Genomic DNA, 25976 nt, shown 5'->3' on the forward strand with positions numbered 1-25976 from the left:
TGACTTGTGCAGTCTTACGTTTCATAATTAATTTTGTTATCAGTGGTGTTTGTGTAGTTGCTTTAAATGTTGTATTTTAAAGTCTTGAATGTAAGTTTTTTTTTTTTTTTCAATGAACTATTCTGGAAACTGAAAGAAGACAAAGTTGCGCTCAATTACTTAAGAAAAAGCACATTCATATATATATATATATATATATATATATATATATATATATTAGTCCTATAAATAGGACACTTGTGGTGATTTAAGTGACTGTGTGAGTAACATCTGTGCAGAAAAGACGGGTGATGTATTGCAACCAAGATACTTTATTTGCAAATAGAATCAAGGAGCCGTTAATTAAATAATCGAACAGACAAATAAATATATAAATATCTTAAATAAAGCCATATATTTATATACATATATATTTTCTCATCCCGCGACCCTCGCCAGGATTAGCGGTTTCGAAAATGGATGGATGGATGGATATATTTTCTCTTATTTTTTGTATTTTCATAGGTACAGATAATTTGAACGGGTATAAAAGAAAGGAGCCATAAATGTGAAGGCTCTTGTTATCTGCACCTTTCGGGCAGGCTTGTGCATTACATATGGCCGTTGTTCAGGGCTTCTTTGGCAATGGCAGAGCCTATTATTCACACTTAAATTGACTTAAACCAACAGTCCTTGGGCAGTAACACACCCTCAGGTAATTCCCAGCAGTGAAATGAGAATAAAAACAGATTCATCTGGTTAGATGCTGAATCTCAACCAGCATGGGACTAACTGATTGAAACTCAGTGGTTTTATTTCAACATGAGGCTAAAAAAAAAAAAAATCTAACATCCTCAGGGCAGCCTGTATCTTTAATACCTGGTGTGCTGAGTTGATTACAACAGCCCCCCCCTCCTGCCCCAAGCCTCATCCCCATTAATTACTCTTGGTAACAATTTGAAATAGTGTCCTTGATGTTTCAGTAGTTGATATAATGAATTTCCCAAATACATCTATGTTTTTTACCATTATCTCATAATTTGCTTGCTGATTATCCCGCAAAGCCTGTAGCAGTTTAGCACACGTTTCTATCAAAATAGGTTTGCTGGTTACCAGGTTGCCCCAGGAGACATAAATCCAACACATAGCATGACTGCACATAAAGGTAAGAGTAGCAGTTACTACTACATGGCACAGCACAATTTAAATTAAGTAAAAAACGAAATACAAACATCAATACACACACAAACTAGACCTTACATGTTTCTGACAATCTGGACTGTAAACATTTTATTTGATAGATATACATTTTTTGCCTTCTCTGACCTCTCATTTTTGGTCTTGATATATTTGCTCATAAGAACAGTGGGCAGTGGAGTCCCTGGGATAGAAATAAGATCCCTTTTACCTTGTTTGCTTTATTTTACACACTATTACATATACAGTCTGAATGTTGCACCAGTGTCTTTGCTATTCCAAAATGAAGTGTTCGACCTCTCCAAGTCAAACCCATTTTGCATATAACAGAGAAAGCAGGATGCCCTACAAAATATAGGCATCATTTAAATGTCTTGCTCAATAGCAAATTACAGCATGCATTTTGGCATTAAATAGTTACATACATTTAAGTGTTCTGAGGAAAGATTTTCAACTTACCTTGGGTGCTCAAAAGATTTAAAGTATAACTTTCCATGCATACCTTAGGTAAGTAAAACAGCATGCTGATTTAACTAATGAAATGTTGGTGAATGTTGTTGGCAGTGTATGTTGAACTTGTCAAACATTTGATGTGTCACACATAGAAGTGAACATCAGAGTTACCATATAACTCCTGACTTCAGCTGGCTGACTATTTACAAAGAAAAAGCATTTCCAAATTCAAAAAGTGACACCCTATGGCAAAACAGTCTCTGCTATGTTCTTGAACAAACAAAGTGATAAACCTTGACTTCATATTCCTTGCGCTATATTATTTTTCAAACAACTGTTTCTCATTTGCATTGAAACCCTTCCAACAACAAAAAAATATATCTGGCAAAAAAAAAAAATCATGAAGCCATGAGCTCATGATCAGCCATAAACTATTTAAACACTTTCGTTGTTTGATACTTCTCTGGGCCAAACAGGAATTCTTAATTGCAAAAAGGTGGAATATTTCACAATCTGAAGGGGATGGAAAACCTCATGTGAACTGTGATTCATGAACATAAACTGAGAATTGCGCTCCACTACTATTGTTGTAGTGAATGTTACAACTCAACTAAGAATCACAAAGACTCACAAGCAGGGTGAGGAGGGATGGGATGCCAGTCCATCGCAGGTCAGCACGCACACAATCACACAGCACACTCACATGTCCACTGGGCACTTTGGAGTAGCCAATCAACCTAAGCAGCATGTGTTTGGGATGTTAGAGGGAACCGGAGCACCTGTGGGAAAAACCCACACAGCCACGGTGAGAACATGCTCACTCCACACAGGCAGACACCCAAGGCCAGACTCGGACCTGAGCTAGCCACTGCTTATATACATAAAGTGAAAATGGTTATTCTGATAGTGAGCTACAGGTAAACATATTGCTTTGCATCAAAACAATCTGAACATATTCTCAACTGTTATATATGTTAACTTTGTATATATGTGATCTGATATGTGCCTCACTAAGATATATAATAATAATAATAATAATGGTATTTAATACTATTACAATAATTTTCATAATTCAAACTGTCATTGAACCAAGTGTAATGAGTTAATACAGTAATGGTACCACAAGTGAAATGCATTACATAATCTCAGCCACTAGAGGGGGTGTTTTGTAAACTGTAACTGCATCAGAGAATGAAAACTATCCAACACGCTGTATACATAGCACATTGATGTGTATTTTATAACAGAGGAGGGAATGACACCAAACTGACACTCCAAACGACCTTGATATGATATGATATGGTACTTTAGAATCTCTTTTAAAATGATATTGTTTCAAAAGTCCTACCTCGGGATATTTAGCAATAAATTACACCTGTGTCCTGTAACAACTATTCTGTAAAGGCAGGGGTGGCATTCTAACTTGTTTCCTTTGTGACAACACAATGATGTATGGAGTTTTATGATCCAGGGTGTGAACAAACTGGGGTAAAACCAATGCAGGTTGAGAGGATGCACACAAACGTCTAAACCATTGATGGACACACTTGCATGTGCGAAGAAATTACATTTTATTTGAAATGCATTGTGACAGTGATAGGAATGGCGATGACAACTTCAGCATACTATCAGAAAGACTCACTAGGAATAGAATTGTGTTATGGACCATACATGCAAAATGATTAACACTGAAACCACTTATAGTACAATAATAATAATAATAATAATAATAATAATAATAATAGCAGCTTAGGTAAATTAAAGAAAAATAAACTGTTCCATGTTTATTTGTATTACATAAATCAGTTTCAGTGTAAACATCATATAATTTACAATTCTGTGATACATTATTATTGTATATTCCATGACAACAACATATAAACCTTTTTAGATTATCTCTGTACAACGATATAGTGAAGTGTGATTTTGTCTCTCGGATGGTAGAATCATGATTTAAATCAACTTCATAAAAGCTTTTCTACAATTGCTTTCTCAAAGGTTTTGTATAGGATACCCAACCCCAAAAATACGTGAGTTGAGGTATAATTTACTGAATGTTAAAAGTCTTAATTATGTTTTCTGTGGGATGTGCAGGCATATACAATGCTTGGTTTGGAGATTCATATTTATATGACTATAAAAAAGTACTTTGTTTGCATTTGCAAGCTAAAAAGTGTACTGTGGTGAATATATAACTTGCAGTTTTTTGTTTGTACAAATGTATTCAACTACCATTATGTAGGACTGATTCTGTTTGATAGTGATTCCATGCAGGATTTTTGCATGTGTAATAATCTGTCTTAGTAATGAGCAGTATTCTTTTGACTGCCAGACATGAAAAGTCTGGCCATTACTTTCAATACCACCAAGCCAAGCACCAAATACAAGAGCAGCCATGGCAAAGGACTGCATCGGGAAAGAACAGTATTTGGAATGCATAAACCCCCCGGTGAGTCGCACATAACAATAACAGACGGGTTGAATGATTTGTGTTTAACCATCAACTTGTTTTTAAATTTAATATAATATCCCTTATATTAACAACCCCAACAGCTCGTTGATTGCACCATAATCCACCAGTGCCTTACTTTTTCTCCATCTTGATGGATGAAAACGGAAAGCAAGCTCAGATCAATGTGACACCGTGGTTCCAAATTAACATTACACCCCAAACAAATGCACACACGTCTTATGTAACGTCTGACACTAAAATATGACGACCAGCACAAGAACAGGCTAAAACTAATCTATCAACTTGATTGTCAAGTAGGGAAATATATATATATATATATATAAGTCTACATATACATATGCATACATATATATTTAATATATATATACATATATACACACACACACACACACACACATATATATATATATATATATATATATATATATATAATACACACAAAAATCACACAGTCAAGATGCACGATTCATTCTTTAAACACACTGCAGATCCACTATATTAGCGTTTGTACAACTCATTGTGATATTTTAAAGGCCATAGTGCAGGTTTTGCATTATAAAACGAGGAGCGCACACACACACACACAGGGTTTCAAGTGTTTCTTCTGCTGGACGATCGGTTGCTCTCCTGCTCTGGTCTGTACTTCAGCCAGCAGATCATCCATGTGACGACCACCGCAAACATGGCTAAAATGCTGGCGACGGACAGACAGATGGGGCCCACGGGCGAGGGGGGGTTGTTATACTTGTGCACAAAGATCAGGCCCAGGAACAGCAGGACGAGCATGGAGAGGAAGGAGAAGACGACGCACACGCAGCCCGTCGTAAGGGCGGCGCGCTTGCAGTTCTGGCAGCTCTCGTAGCGGCCGGGGGACGGGCCGGGGGGCGGCTGGGCCGGGGCCCCGGGCTGCGCCTCCTCCGACCGCGGGGCCAGCGCCGGGTGCCGCGGCGGAGGGTGCGGGGGCAGGCTGTCCTGAGGCAAGGGGTCGGCTTCGATGTACAGAGGGAAAGTCTCCGTCACCTTGGTGTTGTTGGGCAGGTTTTGGATCCGGTAGTCCGGCACGGGGGTCCTGTGGCGGCATATCGGACAGCCGATGCGCCAGGGCCGCTCCTCCCTGAGATGCAGGGTGTTCAGGCACTCCTCGCAAAACGTGTGCAAGCACTCCAGGATCTTCGGAGCCCGGCGGTCCAGGTCGAAGTAATTGTAGCATATCTTGCACTCATGCTCCTCGTACGGGGCAGCAGCCTGCGCCCCGCTCACGCCTGGATTCGCCTCTGCCATGTCATCTTTTTCCTCCCGAAACGGTCTCCTGTTGTTTTATTGATGCGTCACCTGGGGCAGCTCAAATGCCATGTCCGTCTCCTGGAGCACGCAGCCGTCCGCCTCGGTCCCTCTCCCGTCCCGATCCTCCCATGAATGATTAAACGGGCTCCTCGGCGCTCGGGAAGCCGATGATGTAATGCCGGTGATGGTGCTGCTGCCTCTGCGCACCCAGATGATTGTGCATTCACAGGAGAGAGACAGTCATCAGACACACGCACCACTTAGTGTAATTACATTTGCCATGCTGGAGGAGGGCACCGAGTGTAGACCGGCCTATATATAACTGTAAACGTCGGTCTCCCGTGCCAACTCTAATACAAGGTCAACGTGAAGTGTGCCGTGTCGCCCTGTACAGATGCACCCGCCTGCCAGTTCGTTTACAGCATTGTTGTTTGCTATCATGCATGGTAACAGAGTGCATTCTTAGTTTGCGATGACATATTTTTGAATGGGCGAATTGGTTCATAATATCAAACGCTGAATTGTTTCTATTCCAGTGTCACAATACTGTTCGTGCTAAGCTATACCATGCATTATGCCCCCTTTCAATGTGCAGCAGTTATATAGTAAAATGGATTTGTGTTTCCTTATGTCAGGTGTCTCTGTGCCATGGATTTTGAAAACCTCTGCACCAGCAACGAAATACGGAATACAGTGAGCGTGGTGCAAATGGTTGATGGTTTAAATGTGAGTGGAAATTGATCTGCAGTCAAATAGCTATGAGTTTCCGCGAGTGACGTCCTGAAGCCGGGGGGCAGTAGGACCGCGGAACAGCTGGATGCCACACCTGTCCGGCCGCTCACCTGTGCGCACCTGCGTGGCGCCGCTGTGTCGGGCTGGGCCGGGCCGGGCCGTGATGCGCACATATTGCAAAAGCAACGAGGGACAGGATTATACTGCGGCTCGTCCACAGCAGGGGCGCAGTGATGGCACACTTTGTAAAGCACCTGCTAGACTCGACGTTAGTGTCCAGGTTTCAAAACAGCTGTGGTTTATTTGCCACCGAACCGGATGGTTTCCCGCCAAAAAAGCAGGATAGCGAGAGCACGTCGAGTCGTGGTGTGAGATCAGAAAGTAACACGAGAAACGGGTTCAGTGGCAATGGCACCGGCGCCTCGGAGCAACCCCGCAGCAATGCCAAGCGCACACACGATGTCAGCGGACGGGTGGTGAAGGTAGGGGTGATTTTAAGTGCGCTTACAATATGGGTGAATGTTGTTATATACACATATTCACCTATGACCTACTTCTTAAATTAGGTTATGATGAAAATGCCAAACCCACGTTTCCAGTTTAGCAACTTCCTCTGAACAAAATCAGTTGGGAACTGGTGAACATGTTACAAACACTAGTCTGCCCAAATCGTCAATGAGAACCTTTTTGTATTTCAAAGATGATTGATTGAATGAATGAACCACAATAAAACATGATTTACACGATTACAGTGCCTGAGTTGATTATATATGCAATCTGATATGTAATGACTGCAGACAACATACATGTAATGGGAATGGCCATCACTAGAGCAAGGTGGAATTGCCATTCACATAATATGACTGTAGAGTCTAGTGTGAGTTCTTCCTAATGTCTGAGAGCATTGTTACAATAAGTGCAATCATTCACATCTGCTTTCTCAATGAAATCTGAGGAAAGTGACTATGCGTTTTAAGAGAGGCTGCTGTAATGCACAACTGAGAACAGCCACGTCCAATGCAGTCATGGTGGTTTAGGAACTGACCAAATGCCAGAAAGCCTGGCTGCTCTTTAATTCACACCCAGGATCGTTGTTTTTTTAATTTGAGTGATGCTTGAACACCTCCTTCATTGTTTCACTCTTCCTACGTCACTTGGGGAATGTGTATGGACTTCAGACAACATGCTCTGGCATTGTTTTCCTTCTGTATCCCATAACAGTCGCCTGTCAGTGTGTGGAATTACTTTTCAATTCTTCTCTCTGTTTCTCTGTATTTTATGTGCATATGCAGTGGTGTATATGCTCTGTTTTAATCCTGCTTCTGTCCAGCAACAGGACTAAAAAAAGGAAAGGAGTGGATTATATATCTACACATTTTTTTATCAATAATTTAACGTCAGGCCATTCTTTAAAATGTTGCTGTCTCCTCTTGTTTTCAGTTTTACATGTGAGGATTTGAATATTTTAGTAACTCAGGCAAAGCTACAGCACAGTATTGTATATAAGCATTTATCCGCATTCATTTGAAGACATTTAATATATTTCTGCTTGTAAAGCATGCAAGGCCATAGACTTGTGCTACACTTAAATTACAAAGTTACAGTCATGTTTTTAATTATAAATTGAAAGCTATAATCTTGTATCTCTAGTTGTTCTCATTATGTAAGGATTTTAATTCTTTAATTTAGACCATATACTCTAGTAAAATTATAATAAAGAGATATTTTAAGATCAATATCTTTGTTAATACTAACATAAACAGAGATGTGTGAGTGAAAATGAATCATTGTGACTTACAGCTTTCAATAACTGGAAATGGTCTCAAATGTTGTTGTTAACGTTTACGGTGAAAGTACAATCAATTAACTCTTTCACGGCACATTGTCTGCAATTTATAAATACCTAAAAACATTTTTTGACATGGATTGTGATTCTAATATGGTTATGTGGAATTGATCTAACAGAGAATACTTTAGTTTTTTTTTATCCTTAATTCTTTTAATGCTGTACATGATTGCATTAATATTGTGCACGTCGACCCTGTGAGTGAATGCATGCTTCGCTCATCTAATGCATGCTGTCAACAAATGTAATGTGCACATAAGGTTCCATTTTCATCCCATACGTGTTCCTTCAAGCTTTTCAGTGAGTTGCGCTGAGTGCAATGCTGGCCTTGATGACGACACTGTATTTCCTCCCATGGGTGTCCAGTTAATTTAAATCAAGGATTGAAGAGAACAGCTCAAATGTTTTCTTTTTTTTTTTTTTTATATCCCCAAATATTCACAAACCCGTCGCTTCTTGGCAGCATGCAACTGTTTTTATTTACTTATAATGTTCTCGTATGTTTCCCACTCCCATATTCCCCCTCTTGTGAAATATTGCCCATCAACAGCTTTGTTCACCAGGTAACCACTAAAATATTTTCCCACTATCATTTTTGACAGTGGGCTGTAGACTTTTATGAAGCCATTAAAGATAGTGTGGCCATTTTTCATTTTGGTTTATGAACCAATTTATTTTGTTTGTCTGTGGGATGTGTTTTACTGCCTGTGTTTACATTCTGTACTACCTGTTTTTATCTCGTGGTCAAGTATGTCTTTCTTCCCTGGCAGAGTTCAAGTCCAAAGTATGTCGTGAAGAATTACTTCCTGTACTACCTGTTTCGGTTTGCTGCTGCACTTGGCCAGGAAGTCTTCTACATTACGTTCCTGCCCTGCACACACTGGAACATGAACCCCTTCCTTTGTAGGAGACTTGTCAACATGTGGGCAGTAAGTGTCTGTGATTTCATTACCACCTAGACTCTCATTCATTGGGATTTAACTTTTTGCACATTACAGAAAGCAAGTACATTTCAGTCACTGAGCAACTGAGGTTAATCTTTATTATATACACATATATATATATATATATATATATATATATATATATATATATAGGGGATATTTTTTGGAACATATGTTTTGTTTTACAGAGAGTATCCTTTGCCTGGTAAAGAGGGTACTCTCCACTGCCCTGTCGAACACACTTGCCTTTTTCCTGAAATTATCTTGTAGTTGCATCTTTAGAGCAGTCCCTGAAGATTGATTCTAAAAGCATTTTGGCATCACGCTGCCAGGTCATGCACTCGGGAGACTTGGGAGAGATGTCTGCTTTTCGTCATCCTCTCCATCTTTAGAAAGCTAATGCACCTACATGTGATTTATATTACTTTCCTTTCTGGTCTTAATCCATTTTTGAAATAGATGAATACGTATACCCGTGTGCACGAGTCCGGGCTTTGCTTGTGTTCACTTTCTTATCTTCCCGTGCTGACCTGATTCTTCCGTTTTTTTGTAGATGTTGGCAGAGATTTACAGTTCTATATAGAACACTTTCTGGGCTGAACTGATGCATAATCTTTTATTAGTTTAAAAAACAGTCAAATGAATAAACCAGAGAGATGCTGAACAAACACCATGAAAATGTGAATGGAATTGGCTGAGTTCTTCTGCTTTTAATTCAGGCTAGAATGGCAAATTTCCTCCAGTGAGTCTCTCATTGTCTTTTGTCAGAATCAATCAGTTTAAGATACATGATCCCTTACTAAATGTTTCAGAACAACTGATTTGATACAAAATATACATATATTTTTACTAAGAGCTTCATCACCTGGCACACACATGTATGTGTACATCTGTACCTGCTTTGTTGCTGAGTTGATGAGAAAGGCAGCCTTGGAAGTTCCTTGAAAATCCATTGAAACAGCTGCCTTCAATCTCTGCCACAGCCACTCAAAAATTATATAAAAATAAAGGCAGTTTTATAAAATGAAGAAGTATGTATTGGACATTTACCTATTCTGAAGCCTAATAACATAGTTTCATTTAAGGAATAGTATAGTTGTGAAAAGCTAATCCCATCTTTAATTAATCTACATTATAATATTTTAATAAGAAAAGTCAACTAAAAATAACAACAGATGTTGCACGAATGTAGGTCAGCTCTTCCTGAAGATGATAAGCAATGTTTATTTATCTTCAACTCCTAATACTGATCAAGGGATATAAATCTTCAAAAACTAAAAGGGTTTTGTTGTCAAATAGAAAATAGGCTTTGGCTCATGTTAGGAACTGTTGAATCATATATTTAATATCTATATCATAGTAGTTCTCTCCCTTAGTTCTTAACTTTGACTAACATCTTGTCTGCACTTACCAGCTTTTACAATCTAGGATGTAAGACCTTATATATTGCTTACTGTATCTCCTGTACACTTTGTAAATTTGTAGAATGTATTATGCCTGAATTGCACTGTATTATTGTATTATTGTATTGTACTGTATTGCACTGTATTATTGCACTTTGTATTGCTCTGATATTTTGGACAAGGGCATCTACTAAGAAAGAAATAATAATAGTTGCATGAAATGCATCAAAACGCACAGAAAACAGAAACCGCCTGGGTGGCAGCATGAGTTCATCTGCTTGCATATGCAGCATTTTATCACCAGGGACAAAGAATTTCAGTCCTCCTTGACTCATGAGATATACTTAATTTCAATGTTCTTCTGTCAAAACCTCCAATGGATAGTGCACTGAAAACTGGGTATCAGTATGAAAGAGAGCCCAGAATTGGGGTCTACAGAGAATGAACTACACACTGGAACCCTTCAAGCTCGGGTCTGGGCATATGTGTAGCATCATTTGCGAAGGCAATATATGTGTGTGTGATCAAAAATAGTGGGCAAAGTCAGTGTTTTTAATTTTAAAATGATTGAATTTGGGAAGCCTGCTGATGCCAGGAGCTTGAGTCATTGTTGCCCTTTATCATCAGACTACTAGAGAGCAAATTTCCTGGTTGTTTTAATGCACATTTATGCTCAAGATTATTATTTTTGGTAGTGGCTTAACAGGAACTGCTTATTTTTCTGTAACAATTATGAGAGGAACCATCCTGGTGAGGGTCGTGGGGAAGCCAGAGCCAATCCCAGCAGCCACAGGGCAGGAATACACCCAGGACAGGATGCCAGTCCATTGCTGGGCAGCACACACAGCAACCTAAACCGCATGACTTTGGAGGGTGGGAGGAAACCGGAGTGCTCGGAGAAAACCCACGTGGACACGGGTAGAACATGCACACAGACAGGCCCCCGAGCTGAGACTCAAACCCGGGACCCCAGAGCTGGAAGGCAGTAGCACTAACCACCATGCCATGAGAGGAACCCTTTGGCTAAAATGTAGAGTTAGAAAATTCTCTGGCAGCTGTTAGTGTGGCTCATATGACTCAAGACCATCGATTGATTTCCTGTTCTTAGTTACAGCAGTTTTGTCCCTAGAAAACAAAATAGCAGCCACAGCAGTTGCGTCACTGGTGACTGCAATTTTTTTTCTTGTACACAAACAAGGGGTTAGTTATTTTGTCACATGGTCATTTTTTAAATATAATATGCTCTTTATAAAAAATAAAAGATTAAATTATTTAGCGTAAGATACACATGACATAGGAAGTTTGTTTTTTTTTAAATGCCCAGCTGTAAGATTTTTTTTTTCTAAACCAATCAAATTGTCCCATTGATGTGCTATTTTGTTTTCTTTTCAAGATGGAATTAATGCTAATGAATTAATGCCAAGTGCTAATAGAATTACCATGTTCTGCTTACAAAAAAGGCATTTTGCAGAGATGAAAGAGAAACATTGATCAAAAACATTTTTTTTGTGATGTTCATTGACACATATCCGAACCGAGACGTATCATTTTGGCACAAAATTAGTACTGCTCGCGTGGCCACTCGGTCCCATGCCTTCTGTGTTAAAAACATCAAGTCCACAGCATCAAAATGTAGCACTAATTATACCCCTCAACCGCACTGTTGGCAATCACAATGAAACCTCTCTGTCTGTCCCTGGCCGTCTCAACACCATAGCCCTTTAACACTTAAAATGTTACATTCTTTCTTAGCTGTCTCCAAGTAATTTCACGTCCATTTGCAAATGACAAATCTGGTTGAGATGCATGCGCTACAAATAGTAAGTAGTTCTCAATAATGTTATACAAAAGCTCATGCTAGATCTCATGTGAAACCATTTCTCCACCCTTTATGTCTTCAAAGTAATGGTCTAAGGGCAGGTAATGCAGACAACACAAGACTGCTTTTTGTGATCCTCATGGTTCGATCTCCTAGTCAAGAGAGCATCTCAATTATAAGAAAGTGGATCTTCATAAATATCCTGCCAACGGTTCATGACACGCTTGTATTTATGGAACAGTTTGGGGTTCCAAGGGATTGCCGTATTCTAATTCTGTTTTAAATTAAGTTGAATCCACAAACTCTATAATCGGTCTTGAACTGGTTCCTGTGGGAGGGTTTGCTTGTTGGTGGTGTTTTGGTTTTATTTCTGTGTTCTGTTGATCATGAATGGATACACCCAGTTTTGGAGAGACCATACTCTTCCTTCAAGTGACTCTTACTTCTCGTAGCCAAGACCAATATTAAATAAGCTATAACTTGTGTCCCATCAGTGGAAAAACAGCCTGTCTGGGTTGTCAAACTACGTACACTTAAATGAGGCTTTCTATCACAGAGGTTTGAAACTATTTTTGAACTACAGAAAAGTTTTAATTCCCTAAAAACTGCTTTTTGTGAGAAGATTTCCAAGCAGGTGAGGAATCCTGCACTAGCGAAGGCTGCCCAACCACTTTTATTATTTCGAAGTCCTCCCAAATCTAATTAGATTTCCCCGGGTATGTCTAAGGCTAGGCACAAGGCTCTCCTTCAGGGAACATACGATAAATGATTACAGAGCTTACATAATCTATGTGGTGTGGTAGTTTGTTCCCTGCTGAGAACCCCCCCCCCCAGACACAAAGGTCAAGAGGTCACTGATTTTATTTTGGCAGGGTTAGATATTTTTTTTCTAGGCCTTTTCAAACCGAACAGATGTACAGTAGGTATCGTGACTATATACATCTCAAACATATTGCATCTATGAAGTCTTCACTAATTCCTGAGACGTGGTGGACTTCCAAGTGGTCTGTTACCATATGAACATTTCCTCAAGACTGGCATATTGGAGATTGATGAAAAAGGGTTACAGAAAATAATAACAAGGAAAAAACATCATAGGAATCATACACAATTTAAAGCATATAAGTAATATCAAGACCCATTCATGTCAGATTGATGTTTTTCCTCTGAAGAGCTTGGTTGAACCCCAAAATATTTTATGTTAACTGTACTTAATGCAGATCGGTTTCATAACTCAATGCTGGGACTAGTTTCAAAGATTTCCAAGTTGGTTGTAATTCAATCGTAAGATGACAGAAGAGTACATAATGCTGTACGCTGTGTTTAGAGTCCAGAAAACGTAATTTTTCTCCAGCAGAAGCAAATTCAGAATTCAGTTATTCTCCCAGAATATAAATCCAGCAAATTAAAGTTTATAGAAGCAAAACTATGAATGCTTGTCAGAGTAAAATGGTGACGAGCTCTTCGTTACCTTTAGACCACGACTAGAGCATCCATAGCTTTCGTATGAGAAACTTGCACAATGCCTGGTATTGTGTGCATGAACAGTGGCCCTCTTTGTGCATTCATGATGTTGTCTGAGGTAAGAGCATCTATGTTTGTGTCAGTGCACAGCAAAACACTAACAAGCTCTGTTGCCATTTTCCAAAGGAGTGTGATTCTGATGGCAGGGAAGACCTCTTTTGCTGGGTCACATGCTGTGATAAGTAGAGAGGAAGCTGACACTTGTCTAGTCCCCAGGCTCCCTTGGCCCACCGTGTTGAATTGAATTTTTCTTGCAAGGAGAGACAGCAGTGGAAATATCCGAGCCTTCCTAATCAATGTGTGCACTGCAATGGGAGTGTGACTACTCTGGTTTTAGTGCCGTCTCATTCCTGGTGAACTACATTTTATAGTTTCATTTGAAATCCTGTTTTACCCTCTGATGCAGAGCATGAAACAAATACAATTACAAGGTGTTTCAATGGTAGCCACAGTTAGAGAGCATTTCTTGGGCCACAACTCCTGGAAACGATAATACTGTGAATTCTGATTTCACTTTCACACAGTCCATTTGTGCTTGTGGAAGGTAGGAGGCCAGAGATGATTTCTGCAGCAAGTGAGGGACAGCACACAACCCTCTGTGAGACGTGTATTGGGGGAGGTGTACATTGGCATGGTCAGGACAGGGAAAAGTTATGCCATGACCGATTTAACTAACTAATTGTTGCTCTGATTTTCTGCTATGCTTAAACACAGTTCAGTTTTTGAACATAGCCTCAACCCTTTAATGAAGCCCTGTGTTGTGGCTGTCTCTTCGGCAGACTCAGACACGGCTTTGTTTGATCTGACTTGAAAGAGGTCATCGGAGACCCATGTCCTCTGTGTCTGTCTTCAGCCTCACATCGGGAAGCCTCCCGGTATGGCGACCGCATAGTTTGGCTGCTCTTTCTTTGACGGGAGACCTGTTGTCTGCAGGGCTGGTTATTGCAGCACAGCCCGAGGGTGCTGGTGCCCAGGGTGAACTTTGTCCACCAAGACTCCTATATGCAGACGCTAGGTTTCTTTTGACACATTAAACTGGGGTCTTTTCTTCCTTGTTGATTCTACACGACTAATCAAAGCCTTTTTATTGCACCCCTCCCCTCACCCTGTTCCCTCCCCCAACCCTTGTCCCACCTGCCCCGGGCAAACTGCTCTCCCCATCATGTTACACTGACTCCTAACCATTCCTTTTGTGTACTAATTACATCGGATTGTTGCCCGCGGTTCCTGTGAAGCCCGGCTCAGTAAAACCATCTCTCCTAGTAGCTCTTGTGCTGTAAATGTGGTTTCCAGCAGAGGACTTGAGTCAGGCTCACATTGGGCACAGACCCGCTGGAGGGAGAATCAAGCTCAAGAGATGTAAGCTGTCTTGTCAAGCAGGGCAGGAAGCCAGCTCTTCATCCACAGCTGGGGCGCTACTGTGCTTTTAAAAGGTTGTCTGTGAAAGGATGACAGATGATAATATCAGACAGACATCAGCCCATATGTATGTGGCTGTACTTGCAGTGTAATAAGACTTCATTTCTGTGGATGGTGTATTTTCCTCTGAAATTTTTAAAGTTAATATTTACCACAAAACACACTTCTATGCTGACCTTTGATTGTAGTACTTATAGCTGTACTTATGTATGTGTTTATCTTGATACTCAATAAAAGTGCCGTTTTCCCCATTTGTCAATACAGAGTGCAGCTGTAGGGTCTCTTTCATAATATGAAGAGGCTGGGCTTACAGGACAGAATTACACATTTAATTTATCCTTGAAAGGGTAAAGACTTGCTTAAAGAGATTCTCTATATACAGCAGTGATTCATTAAATATAAACCGAAAGCTTAAAATATACCTTTAAAAGCTCAGGCCTTGCCATTTTAAAGCAACCCCAGCAAAAACTGTAAACTTTGCAAAGTATTCACCTTTATTACTTATTTATGATAACATCCATCAGATTGTTGAGAGAACTACCATTTTTTTAAGTTTGTTGTTTGGTGGGGTCATGCAACGCTAGATTATTTATTGTAATAATCAACATTTTCATGGTCTCTATATGATGACGTTAACCTGTAAGAACCGCAAAAGTGAGAAATTAAACCCACACATTTGAAATCTTAAACTTGAATCTCAGTTTCCTATTCAAACCAAATAGTTTTACAATAAACATAGTTGTATGTATGTATGTGTATACTTACATCACAATCCAGATTTCCATTTACTGTGTTCACACTAGTATAAAATATGCAAATCTACATAAAATAAAATACAGAAAGATTTCTGATCTCAGTAGATCACTTTGAATAAGAATAAGGAACATATCCTTTAGTGATTAAATTGTGTTGGTCCTAGAACGAGCTTAATATTTTACTTTTGGGACCTAAAGAATGTGTTGCGTTTTTTTGAGAGTTTATTTTAAGATTTGATGTTCAATCCACAAGGCTATATACAGCGTAGTTGCTTTGTATCTGGCTGAACTTTTCCATGACTTTCCACACTGCAGTTTACATCCACGAAAGCAATGTTTGATACAGTTTCCCAGAGAGAAGTAGCGTTCTCAGTGTGAAAGACCCATTAACCAACTCTCTCTGCTTCTCTGCTGCCCTCAAATACAGATCGTGTGTCTATTTATAAGTCCCAACTTCAAGCCTGTGTTTTAATTATTTATTTTTAAATATTTAATTGTCTGTGTAGGGTTGAACTTCATTGTCACAAAAAAAAAAAAATTCTGTTGTCGCCATTTACAATAAATACATCTGTTTTCTAGAAAAAATTAAGATTAGGCATTATGTTTTATATCAGGTACCAGACCGGGTTGTCGTTTTGTTTTCCGTAGGTGATCATGTATATTGGCCAGGTAACGAAGGATCTTCTGAAGTGGCCTCGTCCGTTCTCCCCTCCTGTGGTCAAGCTTGAGCCCAGAGTGGACGCAGAGTATGGAATGCCCTCTACACATGCCATGGCGGCAACATCCATTTCCTTCACCTTCCTGCTCAGCACCATGGACAGATATCAGGTAAGAGAGACTGTCATCACGGGTTCTTGCAGAAAATGTGGGTTCCCACCTCAGCCCAGTGCAAATAGCGTTCTTCTTAATAATGTATTTCATAATGTAAGTCGTAATGGCATTTCAGTTGTTTGTGTAGTATATGTCAAATCAGAAACTCTCAAGGTTAATTTATGAATACAGCATTGATGTTTTAATGAAGACAATTCAGTGTACCAGTTTAATGGAGTCTTAAACTGAAGTTCATGCCTCACCAAGCATAAGTATCTGGCAACAAACGCATTTCCCCAGCATTCATTGCTTTGCTGTTTGACTCATTTCACCTAGTGGGGGGTTTCTAATTGGCCGTGTCCTCATGGCCAGGTCATCATACCCTCATTCAAGGCCAAAATACCTGCTGAAATGTTTGTAGCCTTAGAAATCATATAGGTGCTTACAAAGTCTTGCATAAGAATAAACATGCAAAAGAAAAAAAACATAAATATCTTTTGAAATAATTTTTGCCAGACCCCCAATAAACTTTTTTTTTTTTAATTGTTATTTTGCTTTAAGAGACTAAAATTGAACTGCAGATGCTGTATTTTGTGGTTTGTTTGTTTATCAAGGGGAAGAGAATGGCTTAAGAAGGTACAGGTTAGATGAAGCAATCGAGAGATTAGGGGCTACAGGTTAAACAGGAAATATAGACGGATACAAAGGTAATTGAAAAGTATTGATACAAGCTGCTGTCTCTCCTTGCAAGTGATACAAGGAAATAAGTATTGTGCAGAAAGCTTTTAAGGCTTCAGGTGACTGCAAACAACTGGAAATTCTGCATTTTTCCATGGGTGCTGCTCACAGCTTAAGTGCAGTGTTTAAGGTCACATTGTCTGTCTTCAGCCGGCACAGAAGTTAGTAAACAGCAAATCCCCTGGCAATCATTTCTCAGCATCGCTACGTCACGCTAACTAACACATACCAGTTTTCATCTGCGTTCAAACGCCTGGGCTCTGTGGGCATTTCTTGCACAGGTTCTGTTTCGTTGTAATTGAGACAAAGGAGAGATCAGTTGGATGACTGATGAAAGATGGGTTTCATCAGTCATTAGGAAAGGTCACTGCTTTTTGTTTTTGTTTGTGACATAGAAAGACTAATTCTTGTCCCCTTTTCTTCTGCTGCGTCTGCAGAATATATTTTTCATGCCTTATACCTAATAAAGCAAAAGCAATGTATTATACTTGAAAACTGCATTCCACATAAACCTGGATTTGTTGTGTTAATGAATAATAGTTTTCTAACGAGATTAATAACTTTGAGTCAGTTTGTGGATTAGTTTGACAGTAGCCAGGTTCTGTGGGATCGTTATAGATTTCATTCAGTGTTCAAATTGATCCAAGGATATATTCCAATTCCATCATAATAAATCAAGAACCACACTCTTGTACAGAGACTAAGACTATACACCAATACACAGACAAAAAAGCCTCAGTGAAAAAACAGACCAAATTAAGTTAAAGAGATGTGTTGTTAGATTTCCCGGTGAGGAGCTACAGGGGAAGTAAGCCTTCAAGGTATTTGAATTTCGTTCAGGAGAGTGCGGTGACTTTAGAGGGCCAGGAGCTCTCCATCATGACATCCTGTTGAAGGTGTGGCTGAATTTCCCTTTGTTAACATTCAGCCCCAGCCATGGCGACACAGTTGGCTTTCAAGAATCTCTGCATGACTTTAAGGAGCTACCATGACCTTGCTCCCTCTTCAGTATGATAGTGGATTAATGAGCCTCCCTTTTTGTTGTGCAGGCTTTGGCAGCACTGCACTGCTGTAAGCAGAAATCCCCGATGGGAGCTCATGTGAAGAATAACAAGTGTGCAAGTCTGGGCCGGTATGGGGGTTGTAGAGTGCATTTACATCTGAAGAAAGGGTGGAGGCAGCTGAAGGAGTAGCAGGCAGACAGGTGTAAACAATGACGAGAGGGAATACACTGGGACTGCTATGTTTACCTCACTGTCTGCTGCTTTTACATCCTCTTTTTGCAGAGAATTGTGATAGGACTGCTGTTTAATGAAGTCAGTTAATTATCACAATGTTCATGCCTGCCTTGCAAAGACACAACCACATTGGTGCATCAGATTACAAAGAGATTTCTACAAATCCAAATAATATTGTTTTTCCATCATTCACAAAAATCTCGTGATTTGGCTTAGTGTCATTTTTCATTAAAAAAATATAATAAAAATTGGAACATAACCATGAAAAGTGTCTCTATGATATTGTATCTCTGCTGGGGTTGTCAGTAGCTGAAGTGTCAGGGATTCGGATAGCTGAGGAAGGAAATGTATCTATCCTTTTAGGAAGGACGTTGCCAGAGTGGAGACATTTTGCAGGGAAAGTTATGGACCACAAATTAAATGACTTAATTGTTATTCTTAATTGCCAGCAGAGTGCATAGTGATTCATGTAGGAGACCATGAAATGCTTCTCACCTCATTAAGCCCAAAGCATCAGGGGAGTTATGCTGACCTATAAATCACCTTACTGGCTTGATGCAAAGTGTCTTAAATTAGACTAAAATATTAACCAACAAAGAATTTTCAATAAGCACATAGATTTTTCCTTGTGTAGCTCTTATTGATCCAGTCCAGAGGTTTCCAGGAAGATTGCACTTCAAGTTTCATTTGGAGTGACGCCACTTTAGGAAAGATTGATCTATAGAACAGTTCTGTGCCAGACGCTAACATTTCTGAAGATCTGTTTCAAAAGCAAAAAAGTTGGAGTAATTTGGCATGTCTTTTGTATATCTAGCAGATATGACAGATTGCACTGTCTGCTAATGTCAACCCAGTTTTCCTATCATGTCGTTAACCTGGGAAAGGAAGCTATCGGTGTTAACTTCAATTGGGCATACATGTCCTGTTATATTATAGGCCTCCAAAATAAAGTCCCACAGTTCAATTAAACTAATAAGTAGCTTGTTAAAAAGGATCTTTTAAAATGAGAATCTTTCCATGTACATTTTTCATGCTGTTTGTGTAGCTCTTAAGTAAGATACAGAAAACCACAAATGTTGCTCACTAGTGCCAGCTATTCTGTACAAAATGACCATTTACAGACTTCATGTTGGCACTACTGTAAAATATGGTCTCATTATAGCTTGAAGTAATTGCAAAGTGGTCTGTGGACATAAAGCCATTCCATTCAAAACTAGTATACAGAAGTTGAGGATCTGCTTCTTGCTCATCTTATATACTTTAATTTACATGCACTATATATTGTCAATTTCTCTTTCATGCTTATCTGTGAGGAAACCAATTAAATGTTCATGATCACCAACAGAGAGAGACAATCTATGCTTTTAATGTCAATAGCAACAGATGGATTAGCTAAAGTGGAAATCTAATGGACCTTTTTAAAATGTATTTACACACTGCTTTCTATTTATATTGTATATGTATTTGCCCCAAAAAACAAAATATGTAGATATTTTTTCTTGTATTTAATTTTAATAGTTTTTGCAGCTGTAGTCGGGGCTGCTCTTGTCCGTTCTCTGTGTTATTTGTTCTGAAGGCTAGATTTAGGTAAAGGTCCCAGAGGTGAAAGGCCAGAATACTCATTCACTCTGTCATCCATAGAACAGTCCTAACGTAAAGAATAATCGCGCTTTCACTTCTCCTCCTCTTTGATTTAATTCTGTTCATTAAGTTGTGTGAAAAGCATTCCCTCAAGGAGAGGGGGGGGAGTAAATGAATATACAAGACTCAGTTTTAAGCACTGTTGTCTATTCCAGGAACACAAAAGAGAGAGAGAAAATGTGGCAAAATAATGGGTAAAAAGGCAGGCTGGATAGCACATTGTATAATATATATTCCTGTCTTTAAAGGAAGGGTTTTTCCTGCTGGAATGCGGAACACTGATTTCGGAGGACAAAAGACTCAATGTAAAGGAAGGCACACAATATTTCTGCTTTTCCTGAACAAAAAGGAGAGCCTTGGCAGTTAGAGACTCCAACCAGATAAATGCAGCCTTCTCTCAGCTGTGTTTGTCAAACAGAATAGTTACACTTTACAAGGGCACTGCTTCTGGTTTTCCTTACTGGCTAAACCAGTGCTTGCCAGCCTTTTCAAGCCAAGACACACCTATTTAACATAAAAAAATAACATGAATTGATTTGTATTATCTGGAGAATAGGATGATTAAGAAAAATATGAATATCGTAAAAGCTAAGTTTCAATGAGGGATACAGAAGAAGGTACAAATAGTCTTTCATTACAATTATTATTATTTTCAATTTATTTAGCAACATTTTGAACTTAAGAGGTTTACTTGCCAAATTAAGGTTGCATTTTGGTCCTTAGTAAACATAGGCTTTCATTAAAATTCGTGTTGCTTTTCTACCGAGTTTACTGCATCAGGGGTAGATCTGTACGGGCCTATCGTAAAATATTTTATGAACTAGCTTTCAATCTTCAATCTTGGTGTTGGCAAGTGTTGATGTTCAGTCTGTTATTGGGTAGTGTAGCTACTGATGGTGTACAATTGTGTATTGTAGGAAGCACAGAACTCTGTAGTGGTGCCCTTGTTGTGATCAACATGACCTAAAGCATGTGACATCGACCTGTGAGCAGACAGTGGACGTGGTTATCCAGTAAACACAATTCAGACGGCGGTGCTGCCTCAAGGTTGTGGAGACTGCTTTGATCCAGTTGACGTGAATAGGCTAGAAGTCTAAGAAGCAAATTTAACCTGTTTAACTGTTTTTCACGTGGCTTCACATTGCTATCTTTTCTGTAGCCATTTATTCTAAATAGCATTTCATAATAATATCAGGTTACTGGCATTTCATCTCATGTAACCTGTGCAGTGTTCCTAAAGCTGTTGGAGTGTCACTTTTGACTTCAAAGGGGGGTGGAGAAAACATGTTTATCACAATTAGACTTAAAAATAAACACAAGCATCAATAGTTGCAAAAGGATGAACATGTTTTGTTGGGGCTGCTGTTCAAGCAGACGTTTTAAAGAAGTAGCTGATTTGTTTGCTCTCTGCATCTGTCCTTTCTCTCAGTTGTGGCCTGTAAGCAGTTCTAGGCATCTTTAATCTGATGCTGGGAACTCATATTAATCACTCTCAGCTCTTGACGCTCATAATAAATTGGTAATATAGGACGAGTACAGGAGCTCATCTTCTTAGTATGGGTCTGAGAATTATGGGTGCTGCTCATGACTGGCCACTACCAGCTGTGTTGTCATGGCCTTCATCGTTGAGTGTGTTGAAGCTTTTATGTGTCCCCTCCCAGTTACATAAATAAAGAAGATGCATTCCTAACTGATTTATTTGAATTTGGGGAATGAAGACCGGCCTATGTGTAGCCTCTGGGTTGCAGGGATATTTCCACAGTGAAGATTTTGAAGTCCTTTTGAGGGTTTTATTGTGCACGGACTTTCCTAATCCACAGACTCCGTCAGTCAGAGTAAGCACATTCCACAAATTCCATAGATTACACTTAAATATGTACTTTGAAAAGGTATTCTGTTACAGAATACTAATGACCTTGTTTATCAAATAATCTGTAATTTAATACAAAACAATACTCTAAATCAGAAACTTAATTGGATGACTTTTAGGTTACTTTTGGAATACTTGTATTAATGAATTCCAAAAGTATCTGAAAAGAAATATGACTAAGTTTCTTATTCACAGTATTGTAACGTATAACGTCAAATCTATATTTCCCCAACACTAGGCAGACTAAATAGATAACTGCTTTCATGCAGAACAATTCATTTTCTGTAGCTTAGTGTTTTATTGTAGCCGTGTCCTTCATAAACAAGGTTAAAATTGAGCAATCCTAAAGATAACCAAAAGCATGCTCCAGAAGCTTAAGTTATTATTCTAATTCAAATGAAGTACAGTTATAACATTACAAACGCAACAAGCGTCTGGGCTTTTTCACTGCCACAAAGCAGGACTTCCTCCAGATCATGGCTTGATCATGATGATGTGAACATTATGATTATTATTATTATTTTAGTGTACTTACTAATGTAAAGTAATGGCATGCTTTGTTAAACCCAGTGCATGGCTTTTTTTTATCTTGTTGCAAATTATTGTTTTTTCTGTCAGTCTTTTTTCTGTGATTTGTGGCCACAAATCCTACTTAATTAAACATAACAAAAAGTTGTCATTGTGATATGTCTGAATTTCTTTTAAAATATACACGTCTCTACTCCCATGAGATGAGAGCAGAGTCCCTGACAATCTTCATGTATTTCTGCTTACACAACAGTGATTAATCATGTGCTCAATAGTTTCATGTCAACAAAACCAATGTTGCAAAATACTACAAGTGGACCACTGCAGATTCCTGCACTTACATTCCTCAAGATCTGTGCCTTTTTCTGAGAATCATCAAGAAGAAATTCTTAATACGCTAATTGTTTTGATGACAATACTTGTCTGACAGAATAGAATTATTAAAATGCTGTCATCTGAATACCTAACAGGAACAAAAAAAGAAAAGAAAAGCAGGCACAGAAGGCAGGGAATTATGGTGCATAGGTCTGTGTTTTTATTATATGCAGTTCTGGGGTGTGAAAAACAAACAAAAGCAAAACAAAAGCCTAGCTCTGAGTCGAGGCTGAGTAAACTCGTTCACCGTCCTTCTCAACAGTAGCTGGGCACGGTGGGCAGCTAACTTGCTGCCAACACAAAGCACACAACAAACAGACAGACAACGCCAACAAATATGCTCAGATAATCTCAAATCCACGATCAAAGTCCAATCCCATAAACATAGGGTTGATTACCAGGTTTCTGCCACCTGAATATTAACATATAAAATATACTAAACAAAATGGAATGGTTCAGAGTAAACTAAGTGGAAGTAGAATCTTATAAATAAACAACATTCCATATTAGATGTCGACATGAATAAAATGTCTAAAATGTGCTTGTTATGTATAGAAAGAGAGGGAGAGTAAGATTCTGGTGTTGAATCACCCCATATCAATCCACAATAAGTGAACTGATTCACCTGCGGTAGAAAATCCTGCTGCGGATAACTCGATACAGTAGCTCACTGTATGTGGAGGAATGACCGTAAGTGTTTTCTCTGCTGCCATTTTCAGTATCCGTTTGAGCTGGGATTGATGGCAGCAATACTGTTTTCCACTCTGGTGTGTCTCAGCCGGCTGTACGTAGGCATGCATTCAGTCCTGGTGAGTGACCACTGTTCAGAGAAACTCTCCAGCTCCAAGTTCTTGTCTTGGGCTCATTGCAGTTAACTTTAAAAGAAAACTCCTCTTGTCACACAAAATATGTCCTTCAGTAAAAGTATTCAGTATTCCTGGTTTAGAAACAAATGTCACAATATAGTACAAAATCATCTGATTATTGTGATGATCATTATTGTTGTTGTATAATTTCTTACAAACTACTCTAAACTGAGTTGCTTTTCAAATCTCTTTCAGGATGTGATCTGTGGAGTTTTAATTGCAGGCGTGGTCATGGCCATTACCTATCCTGTCTGGGATACCTTTGACCACCTGCAAGTAACAAGCCCCTACTCCCCCATCATCGCAGTGGTACTGCCCTACCTCATGAGTCACTTCTACCCTCGGCTAGACCATTACAGCACGACCAGGGGGGACACCACCATAATCCTGGGATCGGCAGCGGGATGCTCCATCGGCTACTGGGTCAATCACCAGCTTGGGGAAACGTACGAGCCGACAGGAGGGTTCCCGCTCGCCATCCCCGCCATGACCCTGGCCGTGGTCGTGTACAGCTGTGTCCGTTTTGCGATTGGGATTGCATTTCTAGTGGTTACCAGGCAGGTCATGAAGAGCCTCAGCCTATTTGTGCTTTGTTCTTGGTTTCAGGTTTCAAAGGAAGACCGAAAGGCCAGGCAGAGGCTAGAAATCGAAGTGCCATACAAGTTTGTGACATACTCTGCAGTTGGCATTACTTCTACAGTCCTAGTCCATAAAACTTTAATTATTCTAGGATTATTCTAGAGGAATCTCGTGTTACATGAAAGATTGTTTTTTAATATCACATATGAGTATTGTTTACAGCTCCATTGATCTTTATACAAAGTTGCAGTTCAACAGATCTCTGAATCTCAATTTTCTACTACTGTTTTCTGGCAAAAATAGCAAAGTCTATGAGCTGAATGAATGTAAAGGTCATGCTAAGGTTGAATTAAGCATATATTGATGATCAGTAACTTTGATTGATATCTTTATAAGTGTCAGTTTTCCCTAGCTGAGTGTATCCTGTAATACAGAGCAGTGACAAAATAACTTTTTTGTGAGATTAACTGCTACATTGGCTATGACTTGAATGAATGATTGTATTGATCTTTAAACGAAATACATTATTTCACAAATATGGTAGGATACAACATTTTATGAGAGCTTTACATATATATAATTTTTTCATCTGAAGTCAATATGCACATCCTACCTTTAATTACTTTGGTGAGTATGTTATTATTTTAGGTTATTCTTTTTTATTTTATATATCCTTTTTATTAAATAATAAATGCAGCATTGGACATTGATACTGTGAAATGACTGTTTTACATGGTAATCTTTCTGCAGCGTCCTTGCTTTGGCTCGCGTATGGTGTGAGGGGTATAATATGACAATATTCATAAACTGGCAGTGCTTGTTTTTATGTTACAATGGTGTATTGGTGCTGCACATAAAACATAAGAAATAGCCTTACTCTGGGAGTTTTTGTGTTCAATTGTGAATTTGTGAAACTGAAATCTCGTAAGACATCACTATACACATGTTGTGTATCTGGTTTGTACTAAGCATACATTTTAAGGCTAGAATGTGGCCTTGTTGGTGAAAGCATTGAAATGTGAAGTTTTGTTACACGGTGTAAATATGGGTTTTGCCACTTTAAGCTTCTTTAAATGTCTCTGCCTTATGTAAATAAGGAGGTATGGCCTAACACAGTGCTTTATTTAAAGTGTTTGTCTAACAATTCTCTGACTGTCATTGGAGATATATTCAGAGTTTATATAAAGCCTATTTTATTCTAAGACCAGCTGTATTTTATTAAGGTATTTGTGTCTACTGGATGAAAACCGAAAGGTGACCATGCAATTGTTTATTAAAGGGATTTGGGTAAAGATTAGATTAAATTTATAACCACGGGCAAGTCATTTGCTTAATTATTTCAATGCCAATATTTTGAAGTAGTTTGTGCGAAGCTGCTGTACCTAAATTTGAATTCCTTTCTGGTGCTGAAATTAATGTTTTTAATCATGTAAATTACAGTACATTCATGTCTGTGTTTGTGAATTATAAACAGCAGTGTTTTCAATACACTACAAAAGGTGT

The 25976-nt window shown here is 39.0% G+C and overlaps 2 protein-coding genes across 3 annotated transcripts; one reads left to right on the top strand and one right to left on the bottom strand.

Moving 5' to 3' along the window:
• Nucleotides 1-3183: 3183 nt before the first annotated feature.
• Nucleotides 3184-5712, bottom strand: rnf228 (ring finger protein 228). Its single transcript, XM_066709308.1, has one exon. It carries the CDS (start codon nt 5381-5383, stop codon nt 4694-4696), a length of 690 nt encoding a protein of 229 aa, XP_066565405.1. The 5' UTR covers nt 5384-5712; the 3' UTR covers nt 3184-4693.
• Nucleotides 5713-6203: 491 nt separating this feature from the next.
• sgpp2 (sphingosine-1-phosphate phosphatase 2) lies at nt 6204-25675 on the top strand. Of its 2 annotated transcripts, XM_066709306.1 has the most exons (5): nt 6204-6600; nt 8735-8893; nt 16477-16656; nt 23748-23837; nt 24090-25675. In XM_066709306.1, exons 1-5 carry the CDS (start codon nt 6352-6354, stop codon nt 24633-24635), a joined length of 1224 nt encoding a protein of 407 aa, XP_066565403.1. In that variant the 5' UTR covers nt 6204-6351; the 3' UTR covers nt 24636-25675. The 2 variants fall into 2 exon arrangements, with proteins under 2 accessions (XP_066565403.1, XP_066565404.1); XM_066709307.1 differs by lacking the exon at nt 23748-23837.
• The last annotated feature ends 301 nt before the right edge of the window (nt 25676-25976 follow it).

This window comes from Amia ocellicauda, chromosome 7 (assembly GCF_036373705.1).
Source record: "Amia ocellicauda isolate fAmiCal2 chromosome 7, fAmiCal2.hap1, whole genome shotgun sequence".
NCBI classification, from domain to species: Eukaryota; Metazoa; Chordata; class Actinopteri; order Amiiformes; family Amiidae; genus Amia; species Amia ocellicauda.

What these genes read in the sequence shown, in the direction of transcription:
- rnf228 (XM_066709308.1), bottom strand. Translation starts at nt 5,383, where the DNA reads ATGGCAGAGGCGAATCCAGGCGTGAGCGGGGCGCAGGCTGCTGCCCCG.
- sgpp2 (XM_066709306.1), top strand. Translation starts at nt 6,352, where the DNA reads ATGGCACACTTTGTAAAGCACCTGCTAGACTCGACGTTAGTGTCCAGG. An exon ending in GCACCATGGACAGATATCAG is followed by an intron (nt 16,657 to 23,747) that starts GTAAGAGAGACT and finishes TGCCATTTTCAG; the next exon opens with TATCCGTTTGAGCTGGGATT. An exon ending in TAGGCATGCATTCAGTCCTG is followed by an intron (nt 23,838 to 24,089) that starts GTGAGTGACCAC and finishes AATCTCTTTCAG; the next exon opens with GATGTGATCTGTGGAGTTTT.